This window comes from Oncorhynchus mykiss, chromosome 15 (genome assembly GCF_057628025.1).
Source record: "Oncorhynchus mykiss isolate SJ-2025 chromosome 15, ASM5762802v1, whole genome shotgun sequence".
NCBI classification, from domain to species: domain Eukaryota; kingdom Metazoa; phylum Chordata; class Actinopteri; order Salmoniformes; family Salmonidae; genus Oncorhynchus; species Oncorhynchus mykiss.
Genome location: NC_143036.1, coordinates 47,406,091 through 47,422,868, shown reverse-complemented (window position 1 = coordinate 47,422,868; position 16,778 = coordinate 47,406,091). Strand labels below are relative to the sequence as shown.

The 16,778-nt window shown below is 42.7% G+C and overlaps 1 protein-coding gene across 1 annotated transcript in view; it reads left to right on the top strand.

Moving 5' to 3' along the window:
- The window catches only part of cfap54 (cilia and flagella associated protein 54), a 113,833-nt gene that overhangs the window by 78,794 nt on the left and 18,261 nt on the right, over positions 1-16,778 (top strand). Inside the window, exons 43-52 of the mRNA XM_036944412.2 lie at positions 2,421-2,487; positions 2,667-2,852; positions 3,706-3,792; positions 3,884-4,003; positions 4,093-4,146; positions 10,936-11,080; positions 12,578-12,774; positions 14,759-14,916; positions 15,023-15,152; positions 15,433-15,598. Of these exons, the coding sequence (XP_036800307.2) occupies positions 2,421-2,487; positions 2,667-2,852; positions 3,706-3,792; positions 3,884-4,003; positions 4,093-4,146; positions 10,936-11,080; positions 12,578-12,774; positions 14,759-14,916; positions 15,023-15,152; positions 15,433-15,598 (1,310 nt within the window). The remainder of the gene's footprint in view (positions 1-2,420; positions 2,488-2,666; positions 2,853-3,705; positions 3,793-3,883; positions 4,004-4,092; positions 4,147-10,935; positions 11,081-12,577; positions 12,775-14,758; positions 14,917-15,022; positions 15,153-15,432; positions 15,599-16,778) is intronic.

Sequence of the window (16,778 nt, the reverse complement as noted above, 5' to 3'; positions counted from 1 at the left end):
TAATAATCACAGTAGTTGTCGAGAGTGCAACGTCAGCACCTCTACCGCTCCTGCTGTCTCTAGAGAGTTGAAAACTGCAGGTCTGGGACAGGTAGCACGTCCGGTGAACAGGTCAGGGTTCCATAGCCGCAGGCAGAACAGTTGAAACAGGAGCAGCAGCACGGCCAGGTGGACTGGGGACAGCAAGGAGTCATCATGCCATCATGCCATCCTGAGGCATGGTCCTAGGGCTCAGGTCCTCCGAGTGAAAGAAAGAATTAGAGAGAGCATACTTAAATTCACACAGGACACCGGATAAGACAGGAGAAATACTCCAGATATAACAGACTGACCCTAGCCCCCCGACACATAAACTACTGCAGCATAAATAGATTCTCTGGTAGCTAACACAAGCATACACTATACAGTGCATTCGGAAAGTATTCAGACCCCTTGACTTTTTCCACATTTTGGATACCGATTGTGGCCGATTACATTGCACTCCACGAGGAGACTGTGTGGCAGGCTGACTACCTGTTACGCAAGTGCAGCAAGAAGCCAAGGTAAGTTGCTAGCTAGCATTAAACTTATCTTATAAAAAACAATCAATCTTAACATAATCACTAGTTACCTACACATGGTTGATGATATTACTAGTTTATCTAGCTTGTCCTGCTTTGCAGATAATCGATGTGGTACCTGTTAATTTATCATTGAATCATAGCCTGCTTCGCCAAACGGGTGATTTAACAAGCGCATTCGCGAAAAAAGCACTGTCGTTGCACCAATGTGTACCTAACCATCAACATCAATGCCTTTCTTAAAATCAATACACAAGTATATATATTTAAACCTGAATATTTAGTTAATATTGCCTGCTAACATGAATTTCTTTTAACTAGGGAAATTGTGTCACTTCTCTTGCATTCTGTGCAAGCAGAGTCAGGGTATGTGCAGCAGTTTGGGCCGCCTGGCTCGTTGCGAACTGTGTGAAGACCATAACAAAGACCGTAATTAATTTGTCAGAATTGTACATAATTATGACATAACATTGAAGGTTGTGCAATGTAACAGCAATATTTAGACTTAGGGATGCCACCCATTAGATAAAAAACGTAGCTGTTCCGTATTTCACTGAAAGAATAATTGTTTTTTATTCGAAATGATAGTTTACAGATTTGACCATATTAATGACCTATGGCTTGTATTTATGTGTGTTATTATGTTATAATTAATTCTATGATTTGATAGAGCAGTGTGACTAAGTGGGGGTAGGCAGCAGCATGCTCGTAAGCATTCATTCAAACAGCACTTTCCTGCATTTGCCAGCAGCTCTTCGCTGTGCTTCAAGCATTGAGCTGCTTATGACTTCAAGCCTATCAACTCCCGAGATTAGGCTGGTGGAACCGATGTGAAATGTTTAGCTAGTTAGCGGGGCGCGCGCTAATAGTGTTTCAATCGGTGATGTCACTCGCTCTGAGACCTTGAAGTAGTTGTTCCCCTTGCTCTGCTAGGGCCGCGGCTTTTGTGGAGCGATGGGTAACGATGCTTCGAGGGTGGCAGTTGTCGATGTGTCCCTGGTTTGGGGCGAGGAGAGGGACAGAAGCTATACTGTTACACTGGCAATACTATAGTGCCTATGAGAACATCCAATAGTCAAAGGTATGTGAAATACAAATGGTATAGAGAGAAATATTCCTATAATAACCTCAACCTAAAACTTCTTACCTCGGAATATTGAAGACTCATGTTAAAAGGAACCACTAGCTTTCATATGTTCTCATGTTCTGAGCAAGGAACTTAAACGTTAGCTTTTTTACATGGCACATATTGCACTTTTACTTTCTTCTCCAACACTTTGTTTTTGCATTATTTAAACCAAATTGAACATGTTTCATTATTTATTTGAGGCTAAATTGACTTTATTGATGTATTATATTAGTTAAAATAAAAGTGTTCATTCAGTATTGTTGTAATTGTCATTATTACAAATAAATAAGTAAATAAATAAACATATAAATCGGCAGATTAATCGGTATCGGCTTTATTTGGTCCTCCAATAATTGTTATCTGCATTGAAAAATCATAATCGGTCGACCTCTAGTACCAATCTTCTAGCGTCATACCCAAGAAGACTCGAGGCTGTAATCGCTGCCAAATGTGCTTCAGCAAAGCACTGAGTAAAGGTTCTGAATACTTGTTTAACTGTTTTATCTTTGGCATAATGTGGTATTGTGTGTAGATTGATGAGGGGAGAAAAGCAATTTAATCCATTTTAGAATGAGGCTGTAACTTAACAAAATGTTGAAAAAGTCAAGTCTGAATACTTTCCGAATGCACTGTATGTTCACTGAAGCAATAAATAATCCGTTGATCAATACAGTCACTTTCACAAATGTATTGTAGTGATGCCACTGACCTCATTGTGTTTTGGCCAACAGGTATGCCTTGACCTCTAATATCAGTCAGCGCACAAAATGCTGCCTCCTATCTGCCCAGCTTTTCAAGGTGTGTGTTTGACATGTTGTGTTTGTACTAGCACATCTTGTTAATCTAATAAACTTAATACCATGATTAGTTTAATTAGATTAGTTCTTGGAACAAACGCCTGCTCACCCTGGGTGTCTCCTGGACCAGGGTGACCACCTGTGTAGTTAATCATGTCCTGTGTGTGTCTCATCCACCAGTGTCTCCTGCGGGCCTCCCTGCCCCACCCTCAGAGTGACCTGCAGTACTCATCCTATACTGTAGGAGAGGAGCTGGTTCCTGGTCTGGACCTGTTCTCTGAACCTGACCGAGGACACCTGGGAACCACTGTGTCCAGCCTGGCCTTCCTCTGCCACTGGCTCTACACCTCAGGACACCATCTCACAGTACATACTGTCGTGGAAATTTCCTCTATTTACCAAATCATGAGCGCAAACCACAACACAAGTCAGAGTTAGTTATCAAAGTCCATCTTTAATTATATGAGCTCTATCACAACCCTGTGACTCTCAGATCAATTCAGTGTCTATCAATGAATTCTCTGAGAGCCCCCTTACACATTGCAGCTGAGATCCTTTAATAGCAAAAAACACACATAGTCAGACAGCATAGACATAATAAATCGTTCAGCTTTGTCTCCTTACTCAAACCCAGAACCATAAACCAATCCTCCGATATCAACAGGCATATATCAAATTGTCATTTAGATACAACCAATTCTAAATACAACCAATCCTGGACAAGCTCACGGGGAGCATAGAATGATTCCAGACACTGCCATCCTCCTCTCCCCGATGGGAAAAGTAGGGAGTGACTGGCACACAGACACAGTGGAGCAAAAGATATGTTTACACATGATGACACCTTGACCTCTCCCCTCTCTGCGGGCCATGCAACTTAGTCTTGACATAGAACAGATAACTGCCAATGGCCACCACTATAGTACAACAAAATACATTCTTATGAGAAATAACTCATAAGCATATCATGAAAATAAAACATCTTATCTATGTTACCCACCAATTCTGATTATTCCCCAACAATACACAGACTGCATCTGAAATGGTGCCATATTTCCTATTTAGTGCACTACTTTTTGGTCAAAGTCCAATGAAGCATGACTGGCAATGTATTCTTCTTTTTCATTTTGAATTGACCAAGCATCTGACCAGGGAGTTTAGTAGGCGTCTCAAGAAAGTTAGCTATTGGTTTCAATGCCTCTGTGTTCTGCTGTTACAGGCCCTGCCTATGCTTGCTCTCTACCTGCATTTTGTGGGGACTGTGTGCCGAGACCCACACCTCACCATTAAAGGAAGGATACTGAAGGTTGGTATGAATATCTCAGTTACATGTGATTCCACTTACAGTGTGTGTGTGTGTGGGCCCATTAGGATATGTGTATTTCTACTGTGTGCAGGTGAAGGTGCTGACAGAGCTGGGGCAGTACTGTCAGGCCATGAAGGAGACATCCCAGATGACTCAGGGAGAGGAGATCCCACTGCCCCACGGATGTTACAGCGGCATAGAGAAACATGCGGTACTACTGACACACACACATTCTCACACAGTTAATACAGCATATTCTTTGAACAGAGTTTGTATATGATTGATTTTATTGATCTACAGACAATCAGAAAGTTCTTCACCAACAAGTCTCTCATGGACTCTGCAAACATACAGGTATTTAAGGTTGTAATAACACTTTTTCAAAATTATGTTTGAAACAGTTTTCATTGCATGGCTGTAACAGCGTCTGTGACTGTATCTGTGTCCTGTACTGTGTGTGACCGTAGTGTATCTAATGGTAGTGAGTATATCTGATGGTAGTGTGTAGTGTAGTAATATCCTGTTAAAAACCCCTAGAGTCGATGTCCGTGCCCCCTGTGGAAATCGAATTAGCATAATTTAACAAATCCCCATAAAAATATGTCAGTTTAAGCTAGAGATATCCGCCAATGTCGCACATCCGCATCTGGGCTGAAAGGTGACAGAGTTAGAGCGGTGTTTGTCAGACCATGAGGCATCCCGAAAATCTGTCTTCTCACATATTTGTCTGTAGCTTCCGAATGGTTTGGCCTACAAACAATGACCCTTATTGGACGATGAGTCTCTCACGATGGTGTTTTCCGTTTGGCTTGTCGACCCCCACAAGCGTCTTGGGACTCGTCTGAAGGCGGTACAGCAAATCTGATAACTTCTGTGTGTGAATATGTTATTCAATGTGTTTGTATGGGCTTTAGCAGTAAGTCTGTAACGCTCCGGGTGTCGTGGGTGTGGAGTCAGACGCAGGAAACAGAGAGTGCGATGCTGTGCTCTTTAATGCCCAAAAACGCAACACAGGGTGCTCACAACCAAAATATACGACCAGGAACAAACACGTTCCTCTACATACAAAACAGAAGGTCACAATAATCAATCCCGCACAAAGAACCAGGCGGGCCGGCTGACTAATAAAGCCTCACTAATTATACCCAACTCAAAACAGGTGTACTCAATAAACACATAAGGAGGGGGAGGAAAGAATCAGTGGCAGCTAGTAGGCCGGCGGGTTCGGTCGGAGTCGTGACAAAGGCACTTCTTTTTTTTAATCAAATACATTTTGTATATATTTTTTTATACTTCAAGGAGTCTTAAAATTCTAAATCAAGTAACTAAATGATCCTTGGTATGACCTTCTTAAAACAATTCCATATTGCTTAGTAGGAGTCCCCCAGTTAGACAGGGTTTAGACTGTTATGGGTTCACACATGTATTAGAAGCACTATGGTTTAATTGGGTTTTTATTTTATGTGTGAATTTCAAAGAGATACTACAGGGCATGTTGGTTGAATTCTGTAATGTTAATTAATTATTTTTCTCTCCTGTGCATGTGAACTGTGCATGTGAGCTTGGTGACCTGGCTAGATTAGCCAATCATAAGACTTTTTTCATTTTGGGCCAATCCAGGGACTTGGGGTTTGTGGGGGTATGGGAGTTTGCGCGGGTGATTCGGGTCGAGAGTGAGGACACTATCGTTGGTGTCGAGTTTAAACTTTATTTTTTATATTTGAAGATAACATTTATTTTGAACAGACATACTTTTACATACTTTACAAAAAAGTACACTTAATCCCAGGATTATACATAGTGCCTTTGCTTACTCCCTTTAGTGCTATTTAGCCTTTTAACAAGAAACACATTCTCTTAACACCCATACTAGCAACAACATGATATCATGTGACATACACAGGTGTAGTAATACAAGTATTTTAAAGACAGGAATTTGTTTTTATAGCATCCCAACTGTGCGAAAACATGAGGGAAAAGAAATAGAGGTGAGCGTAGTGAGCGTAGTGTTTGTGGCTAGCTAGAATCAACAGAAAATATTTTCAAGCTACCAATGATATCCGTAGTAAAGTGTGCTCAGAGCACTTTGTAACATGTAATCTAACCATATAGTTGGTAGGAAACATTTATAGATGAGCTGGCATCGGGCTAACTGAGCTAGCTTTTTCGGTGCTAGCTACGTTAGCTTGCTAGTCTTATCAGCTCTCTTGAAAGCCAAGGATGATCAAATATTACGTGGCTAACATAACTGTAAGGACAGATGCTGGGAAGCAAGTAGAGGGAGTGAACATTTAATAAACAATAGACATAAAACAAAACAAGGACAGTGTCTGGACAGGGGAAAAAATAACGACATCAATGCTGACAAGGGGATGAAACAGAGGAACAGGCAGATATAGGGAAGGCAATCCAAGTTTGAAGGAGTACAGATGAGTCCAATGAAGCGCTGATGCGGTGTGCGTAATGATGAGCCGCCTGGTGCCCCCAAGCACCAGGGAGGGGGAGCGGGAGCAGGCGTGACAGTACCCCCCCCAGGGGCGCATCCCGGCGTCCCATGTGGGCGAGCCCGACGGGCCGGCTGAGGTGTGGGAGCCCGACCGGCCGGCTGAGGCGTGACGTGGGGTGGGAGCCCGACGAGCCGGGTGAGGCGTGGGAGCCCGACGAGCCGGCTAAGGCATGATGTGGTGTGGGTACCATTCTTTATTCATGGCTGTGTTCTTCGGCAAAATTGTGAGTGAGCCCACTCCCTTGGCTGAGAAGCAACCCCACACATGAATGGTCTCAGGATGCTTTACTGTTGGCATGACACTGGACTGATGGTAGCGCTCACTTTGTCTTCTCCGGACAAGCTTTTTTCCGGATGCCCCAAATAATCGGAAAGGGGATTCATCAGAGAAAATGACTTCACCCCAGTCCTCAGCAGTCCAATCCCTGTACCTTTTGCAGAATATCTATCTGTCCCTGATTTTTTTCCGCTAGAGAAGTGTCTTCTTTGCTGCCCTTCTTGACACCAGGCCATCCTCCAAAATTCTTCACCTCACTGTGCGTGCATTCACACTTGCCTGCTGCTATTCCTGAGCAAGCTCTTTACTGGTGGTGCCCCGATCAGTCCCCCAATAAGATCGATCTTTTCCTCTTATCTCCTTTTCGCCAATTCGCCATTGTTGTCTCATATAAAATGTAGCAGTGGTGGAAAAATAACTAAATTGTCATACTTGAGTAAAAGTAAAGATACCTTTACTTAGAAAATTAGAAAATTACTTAAGTAAAAGTTAGTCACCCAGTAAAATACTACCAGAGTAAAAGTATTAAAAAAAATACTTAAGTATCAAAAGTAAATAGAATTGCTAAAATGTACTAAAGTATCAAAAGTAAAAGTATAAATAATTTCAAATTCTTTATATTAAGCAAACCAGACAGCACAAATATATATATATATATATATATATTTAAATCAGACATAATATACAAACCAAGCATTTGTGTTTAGTGAGTCTGCCAGATCAGATGCAGTAGGGATGACCAGTGTGTGAATTGGACAATTTTGAAATGTACTTTTGGGTGTCAGGGAAAATGTATGGGGTAAAAAGTACATTATTTTATTTTTGCCAAAAATATAAATAGTAAAGTATAGTACAGATACACACCCCCCCCCCCCCCCCCCAAAAAATACTTAAGTAGTACTTTAAAGTATTTTTTACTTAAGTACTTTACACCACTGAAATGTAGTTATTTGTATCTATAAAATACGCTATATGTACAAAAGTATGTGTACACCCCTTCAAATTAGTGGATTTGGCCATTTCAGCCACACCCATTGCTGACAGGTGTATACAATCAAGTACACAGCAATGTAATCGCCATAGACAAACATTGGCAGTAGAATGGACTATCTGAAGAGCTCTGACTTTCAACGTGGCACCTTCATAGGATGCCACCTTTCCAACAGGTCAGTTTGTAAAATTTCTGCCCTGCTAGAGCTGCCCCGGTCATCTGTAAGTGCTGTTATTGTGAAGTGGAAACGTGTAGGAGCAACAACGACTCAGCCGCGAAGTGTTAAGCCACAAAAGCTCTCATAATAGGACCACCGAGTGCTGAAGTGCATATCGGGTAAAAATTGTCTGTACTCGGTTGCAACACTCACTACCGATTCCAAACTGCCTCTGGAAGCAACGTCAGCACAATAACTGTTCATTGGGAGCTTCATAAAATGGGTTTCCATGGCTGAGCAGCCGCACACAAGCCTAAGGTCACCATGCACAATGCCTAGTGTCAGCTACAGTGGTGTAAAGCTCATTGCCATTGGACTCTGGAGCAGTGGAAATGCATTCTTTGGAGTGATGAATCGTCCGACGGACTAATCTCGGTTTGGCGGATAACAGGAGAGCGCTACCTTAGCAAATGCATAATGCCAACTGTAAAGTTTGGTGGAGGAGGAATAATGGTGCTGTTTTTCATGGTTCGGGCTAGACCCCTTAGTTGCAGGGAAATCTTAACGCTGCTGCCTACAATGACATTCTAGACGATTCTGTGCTTCCAACTTTGTGGCAAAAGTTTGGGGAAGGCCCTTTCCTGTTTCAGCATGACAATGTCTCTGTGCACAAAGCAAATGTCCATACAGAAATAGTTTGGTTCTCCCACCCATTACAGCAAACAGGTAGTACTCGGCCTATATAAGCAAGCTAAATCTGAAGTTGTCAATGAATTAGCCAATGCAACCTGTGTTGCGCTCACTACAGATGGATGGACCTCCAGGGCTACAGAAAGCTACTTAGTGACAGCCCATCACATTACCCCGGAGTGGGAGATGAGAAGTACCGCCCTCTTTATGAGAGTCACACAAGTCCACATTTTTTTCTCTTTGTATGAAAACATTACAGGATAGGCCGATACAATGTCTGAGCCATGTTTACAAATTTATTTCACATGCATATTGCACTTAATTTTTGTGTTGTTGATGAGTAATCATGTGTTTTAATGTAAGAAAATAGTGTTGGTATTCCTGTTTTTTTTTATCCTCTCATCAGGCATTATATAACTTACATTGTATTGGATTCAGGAATACCAACACTTTGCATTTTCTTAAATAAACAAAAATAACTACAGTAACTGTTGGCATTTCATTTTCCTGCTGTACTGAAACTGAATCGAACGGTGGCCCCAAAACCGCAATACGTACCGAACCGTGGGTTTGGTGAACCATTACACCCCATTACACATTTTTGTATCTGCAAAAAACAGTCCACTGGCACTCAGCCAAGGATTGTGGACTGTGAATATAATGAAGGTCTACCTGTTACACCTGACCCGTGGCATATTTAGCCCCAGTCTCGCCAATGGTCAGCGCTGAAGCACATAAACCATGCCGCTGCTAAAAACTCTGGTTCTAAAATGATGCAGTTCACACATTTTGGGGATTTGAGATTTAACAATTGAAAGCCCTGTGACCCTCCTCTTTTAACAGTGGCCATCAAAACGGATTTCAAAAGGTGTGTTTCACCACGATTGCATTAAGAATGTTGTACAATGACTGGGCATGCATGTTTCTTTCCCTGTGCGGGATATTATTTTCTCGCACAGAATGTGACAAGCTGGCCAATTGAATAGGTAAACTATTCTACTATGGGGTTGCTGTTACTTTCTCATATTGTTGGCTGAGGAAAAGTACATGTGGAAAACAATCTTTCATTAGATAATTCAAAATTCGAAAAATCAAAGGTACCAGCAGGTCTCTGCTCCGCATGGCTCTCATTTGGATCATATGAGCCGCGCCTCAGCCCCGGCGGGACCCAGCCAAATTTAACCCCTGATGGTAGTGTATGTATCTGATTTTAGTGAGTATCTTATTGTAGTGTATGTATCTGATGGTAGTGTGTGTGTGTGTGTATCTGACTAGTGTATGTTTGATTGTGTGGTGGAATTATTGTAATCAAAAGGAGAGACTCTTAGATTTCTTCAAAACCATCAAACTTTATTATGTAATTACTGAGAACTCAACCAGCTGGTTTACTGCAGTAATGGAGCTGGTCGGTATCACCGCTGGAGGCGATCACTGAGAACTCAACCAGCTGGTTTACTGCAGTAATGGAGCTGATCGGTAATCACCGCTGGAGGTGATCACTGAGAACTCAACCAGCTGGTTTACAGCAGTAATGGAGCTGGTCGGTAATCACCGCTGGAGGGGTTCACTGAGAACTCAACCAGCTGGTTTACTGCAGTAATGGAGCTGGTCGGTATCACCGCTGGAGGCGATCACTGAGAACTCAACCAGCTGGTTTACTGCAGTAATGGAGCTGGTCGGTAATCACCGCTGGAGGTGATCACTGAGAACTCAACCAGCTGGTTTACTGCAGTAATGGAGCTGGTCGGTATCACCGCTGGAGGCGATCACTGAGAACTCAACCAGCTGGTTTACTGCAGTAATGGAGCTGATCGGTAATCACCGCTGGAGGTGATCACTGAGAACTCAACCAGCTGGTTTACTGCAGTAATGGAGCTGGTCGGTAATCACCGCTGGAGGTGATTACTGAGAACTCAACCAGCTGGTTTGAGTCACAGCATTTTATATCACCCCTGGAGGTGATCACTGAGAACTCAACCAGCTGGTTTGAGCCACAGACTTTTATATCACCCCTGGAGGTGATCACTGAGAACTCAACCAGCTGGTTTGAGCCACAGACTTTTATATCACCCCTGGGGGGGATCACTGAGAACTCAACCATCTGGTTTGAGCCACAGAATTGTATAGTAAAGTCCATCCTCCTTCAGTCTACATGACACACAACAGATATATAGAATGGGTCACAAGGTTAAGATTTGTATGAAAGATACTTATAATTCACAGCAGGCCGTATCTGCTGTAAAAAACAGTTATCTTTCATTGTACAGACCAGGGTCTGGCCCTGGAGTCATGTCTCCCTGGTACCATATAGAACAGAAACATTAACTCATGCTCTGGAATGCGGTATCACCCAAAGACATGGTAAATCTTCCAGAGGCCCATCCTTAGTAGAACACACACAGATGAGCGTTCTAACAACCCCTTGTTCTGTTGCATAAAACAACAATTTGATGCAATTACAGCATTATAACATAATCTTGCAATGATGCTCTCACAATTGTTTATCTGTATCCTATGTTCAGGCCCTGGAGGACTTAGTGAACCGTCGTCTGGGCACAGAGGCCAGTGTTCTGTATGGCTCCAGACTGAGCAGGCGTCTCACCTTGGCCAGAGTACAGCTCATACTGGCCCTCAGCTCCACCATACACTCCCTGCCTGAACCTCAAGGTAACAATATAGTACTCTAACAGATGTTTTTTCCTCCAGATTTCTTTTTTTAACCTTCGTTTAAGCAGGGAGTGAAGTATGCTAAGACCACAGTCTCTTGAAGATTAGCCCTGCATGAACACATCAATAAACAACAATTACACTATACCTATCTATATACAGTGAACAGAAATATAATTGCAACAATTTCTAAGATTTTACTGAGTTACAGTTCGTAGAAGGAAATCAGACAATTTAAATAATTTAATTAGGCCCTACTCTCTGGATTTCATGCTGAAACATGAAGTGAGGGCGGCAGATGAATGGCACGACCATGGGCATCAGGATCTCATCACGGTATCTCTGTGCATTCAAATTGCCATCAATAAAATACAATTGTGTTCGTTGTCCGTAGTTTATGCCTGCTTATACCATAACCCCACCGCCACCATAGGGCACTCTTTTCACAAAGTTAACATCAGCAAACCGCTCGCCCACACAACGCCATACACGTTATCTGCCCGATACAGTTGAAACTGAGATTAATCTGTGGAGAGCACATCAAAAGTGAGCAGTTGCCCATTTAAGTCGGCCATGAAGCCAAACTGCAGTCAGGTCAAGACTCTGGTGAGGACGACGAGCACACAGCTGAGACAGTTTCTGACAGTTTGTGCAGAAATTCTTCAGTTTTGCAAACCCACAGTTTCATCAGCTGTCCAGGTGGCTGGTCTCAGATGATCCCGCAGGTGAAGAAGCCGGATGAGGAGGTCCTGGGCTGGCGTGGTTACACGTGGTCTGCGGTTGTGAGGCCGGTTGGACGAACAGCCAAATTCTCTAAAACAACATTGGAGACGGCTTATGGTAGAGAAATTAACATTAAATTCTCTGGCAACAGATCTGGTGGCCATTCCTGCAGTCAGCATGCCAATTGCACACTACCTCAAAACTTGAGACATTTGTTGCATTGTTTTGTGCACATTTTAGTGTGGCCTTTTATTGTCCCCAGCACAAGGTGCACCTGTGTAATGATCATGCTGTTTAATCAGCTTCTTGATATGCCACACCTGTCAGGTAGATGGATTATTTTAGCAAAGGAGAACTGCTCACTAACAGGGATTAAACAAATTTGTGCACAAAACCTGATAAATTAGCTTTTTGTTTGGGTGGAAGATTTCGGGGACCTTTTAGTTCAGCTCATGAAACATGTTACCAACACTTTACATGTTGAGTTTATATTTTTGTTCAGTGTATATACAAATAAATGACACAATACAATACAATACTGATAAATCAAGAGTTCAGAAAATCATTCCACTTAACTCTTTCATCAGTATATTTTAATTAGAATGAACTTGTGGACATTTCCCCCCTAATGTTTGTTTGTGTCTATCTTGTTCATATCCCACTGCTAGTCAGGGACATGAAGGAGATTCAAGATTTTTGACTAACAGTTCTAAACAGCTATGGCAGGGTGATGCACAGTAGGACTGTATAATATTGTTTGTTGATATTCTCCAGATATCTCAGATGGGGCGGTGCGTTGCAGTGTTGTGAGGAGGACATCCAGTACCCCAGGTATCCCTAACTCTCCCCCAGGAGAGAGGGATAGTGACAGTGACAAATCACACAGTGGCTCCCCTACCAGGAAGACCAGGGAGCCCAAAGGACTGCACATTGACCCCCAGAAAGACAAGCTCACCCTCAGCAAATTCAAGGTGTGTGTCTCTCTGTAGAGTGTACATTAGGTGAAATAGAAAGTCATTAGGTGACATTTGTTTAGCACTTTCACCTTTTTTGTATTCTTCCGAAGATGGATTAATTTAAGTATATACAGTGCCTTGCGAAAGTATTCGGCCCCCTTGAACTTTGCGACCTTTTGCCACATTTCAGGCTTAAAACATAAATATATAAAACTGTATTTTTTCGGGAAGAATCATCAACAAGTGGGACACAATCATGAAGTGGAACGACATTTATTGGATATTTCAAACTTTTTTAACAAATCAAAAACTGAAATATTGGGCGTGCAAAATTATTCAGCCCCCTTAAGTTAATACTTTGTAGCGCCACCTTTTGCTGCGATTACAGCTGTAAGTCGCTTGGGGTATCTCTATCAGTTTTGCACATCGAGAGACTGAAATTTTTTCCCATTCCTCCTTGCAAAACAGCTCGAGCTCAGTGAGGTTGGATGGAGAGCATTTGTGAACAGCAGTTTTCAGTTCTTTCCACAGATTCTCCATTGGATTCAGGTCTGGACTTTGACTTGGCCATTCTAACACCTGGATATGTTTATTTTTGAACCATTCCATTGTAGATTTTGCTTTATGTTTTGGATCATTGTCTTGTTGGAAGACAAATCTCCGTCCTAGTCTCAGGTCTTTTGCAGACTCCATCAGGTTTTCTTCCAGAATGGTCCTGTATTTGGCTCCATCCATCTTCCCATCAATTTTAACCATCTTCCCTGTCCCTGCTGAAGAAAAGCAGGCCCAAACCATGATGCTGCCACCACCATGTTTGACAGTGGGGATGGTGTGTTCAGGGTGATGAGCTGTGTTGCTTTTACGCCAAACATAACGTTTTGCATTGTTGCCAAAAAGTTCAATTTTGGTTTCATCTGACCAGAGAACCTTCTTCCACATGTTTGGTGTGTCTCCCAGGTGGCTTGTGGCAAACTTTAAACAACACTTTTTATGGATATCTTTAAGAAATGGCTTTCTTCTTGCCACTCTTCCATAAAGGCCAGATTTGTGCAATATACGACTGATTGTTGTCCTATGGACAGAGTCTCCCACCTCAGCTGTAGATCTCTGCAGTTCATCCAGAGTGACCATGGGCCTCTTGGTTGCATCTCTGATCAGTCTTCTCCTTGTATGAGCTGAAAGTTTAGAGGGACGGCCAGGTCTTGGTAGATTTGCAGTGGTCTGATACTCCTTCCATTTCAATATTATCGCTTGCACAGTGCTCCTTGGGATGTTTAAAGCTTGGGAAATCTTTTTGTATCCAAATCCGGCTTTAAACTTCTTCACAACAGTATCTCGGACCTGCCTGGTGTGTTCCTTGTTCTTCATGATGCTCTCTGCGCTTTTAACGGACCTCTGAGACTATCACAGTGCAGGTGCATTTATACGGAGACTTGATTACACACAGGTGGATTGTATTTATCATCATTAGTCATTTAGGTCAACATTGGATCATTCAGAGATCCTCACTGAACTTCTGGAGAGAGTTTGCTGCACTGAAAGTAAAGGGGCTGAATAATTTTGCACGCCCAATTTTTCAGTTTTTGATTTGTTAAAAAAGTTTGAAATATCCAATAAATGTCGTTCCACTTCATGATTGTGTCCCACTTGTTGTTGATTCTTCTCAAAAAAAGACAGTTTTATATCTTTATGTTTGAAGCCTGAAATGTGGCAAAAGGTCGCAAAGTTCAAGGGGGGCGAATACTTTCGCAAGGCACTGTATTTGCATCTCTGCCTTCTTGGATTTTTCCTTTTCATAGTTTTAGAACCTTTTGCACTCTACATTAGGTGACACCCACCAAACCATCCACTAGTCATGTTTTTTTAAAGTCATTTTTAAATGTTTACTCTTAAGAATGGCATATCTGATTGATTCAGCCTGAAGTCACTGTGGAAAAGAGCATCTGTTAAAATGCTAAAGTATAACTTGCATTTTCTTAACCTCTCTCCTCTCCTGTAGGCGTTACTGCTAAGAGAGGTGTGTCGTCTCCTCAGCCCCCAGCTGCAGCTCTGTCTTTCCTCTCAGCTCCACTCTGACCCTGAGGAACTGGAGCTGGCTATAGACACCTACCTGCTACTGTCTAACCTCTACCTGCAGCAAGGCAAAACCGCTTACAGGTGAGGTAAAGGACTGTATCCTGTGTTTAAATGTGTTTGTATTCATCCATACATTCCTCCATCCATCCACCCATCTATCAAAATTCTGTCTGTTTATTATTTGCAGTGCTGACATGGCAGTGTCTGCTATGAGTCTGCTCCAGAACTCTCCCATCACTCTGAGGGGAAGCCCCTCCCCTGTCCACAGACCCCTCTCCTCCTCCCTCAGAAGACAGTCCAGACCTAAGAGTGAACAGGTACCTACAATCACCTTGTAATTACCTCTCTTTTAACTGTACCACAAAATGCTTTTTGCATAGCTAGAGTTTTCAGAATTGTCTTTTGACTAACAAAAAGAAAGTCATTTTATTTTGGTTTATGTCATGACTCAAAAGGAACCATTTGGGAAATTTGGTTCCTCATATTCCCCCTGCCAATCAGACCCAGCCAAGACCTAGAGGTAGCTGTGTGTGTGTGTGTGTGTGTGTGTGTGTGTGTGTGTGTGTGTGTGTGTGTGTGTGTGAATACCCTCCCCAGGGCGGTATGAGGGAGGCTGAGCACCATGCCCCCAGTCCACAGCCAGGTGACTGTCCCCAGGTAGTAGAGGCCAGAGAGAGGATGGAACGGGCTCTGTGGCTCCGCTGTAGACTGGCTGTGGTACGCAGTCTGGTCGCACACATCCCTGGCACTGCCATCTACCCAGGTACTTGTGTGTATGTGTTGATATTAACGCTTGTCCTCTTACCCAGGGCAAGTAAAAAAATTATATTAAAAAAAGGCGAACAAGCAGATTATAGATTTAAGTTGTCCGAATGGACAAGTGAAAAAAATCACGCAAAAATCGCAATATCAAATAATTAGGATACACCGATCAGAATTGGATCAAAGTGTCCTCCGGATGCGATGTGTTAATTATTGTGGGCATGCATTGACAGGCACAAGCGGTCTTTCAATCATGCAGTCGCGAGATTAGTTTTGAGATCAAAGCCAGCTTAGCTGCGTGTGCACATTTGTTGATATTCATTGCTAGTTATTGAGTTATTTGTCCAGTTATAGCACATTTGTGGTCAGCAATGACAACCCTGGAAAAGTCATGGTGTACATCACCTGCGTGTGTGCCAGTGGGTGTTGTCAGAGGAGAGAGAGAGCGAGAGACATTGTGCAACAGCCAATTCAAAACATATTGTGTAGTTTGGCAGGTTAACTATTTAGCGTGTGGCATGTATTAATGTCATTGTCATGTCTGATGTCGTAAAATAACTTTCCACCGGCACACGTGTACAACCGCAAATGGCCAACACACAGTTGATACGGGTGTTGAAGTACAACCGCAAATAGCCAACACACAGTTGATACAGGTGTTGAAGTACAACCGCAAATGGCCAACACACAGTTGATACGGGTGTTCGAGTACAACCGCAAATGGCCAACACACAGTTGATACGGGTGTTGAAGTACAACCGCAAATGGCCAACACACAGTTGATACGGGTGTTGAAGTACAACCGCAAATGGCCAACACACAGTTGATACGGGTGTTGAAGTACAACAGCAAATGGCCAACACACAGTTGATACGGGTGTTGAAGTACAACAGCAAATGGCCAACACACAGTTGATACGGGTGTTCGAGTACAACCGCAAATGGCCAACACACAGTTGATACGGGTGTTGAAGTACAACCGCAAATGGCAAGCACACAGTTTATACGGGTGTTGAAGTACAACCCCAAATGGCAAGCACACAGTTCATATGGTTGCACAGTTGATGAAGCCAATGCTGCATACTCCGGTTTTAAAAGATTATCCTATATTCAATACTGGCCATGTAATTCTAACAAAGTTAAAATAATATTATTAGAATAGCCTAATTGAGAAGTAGCCGA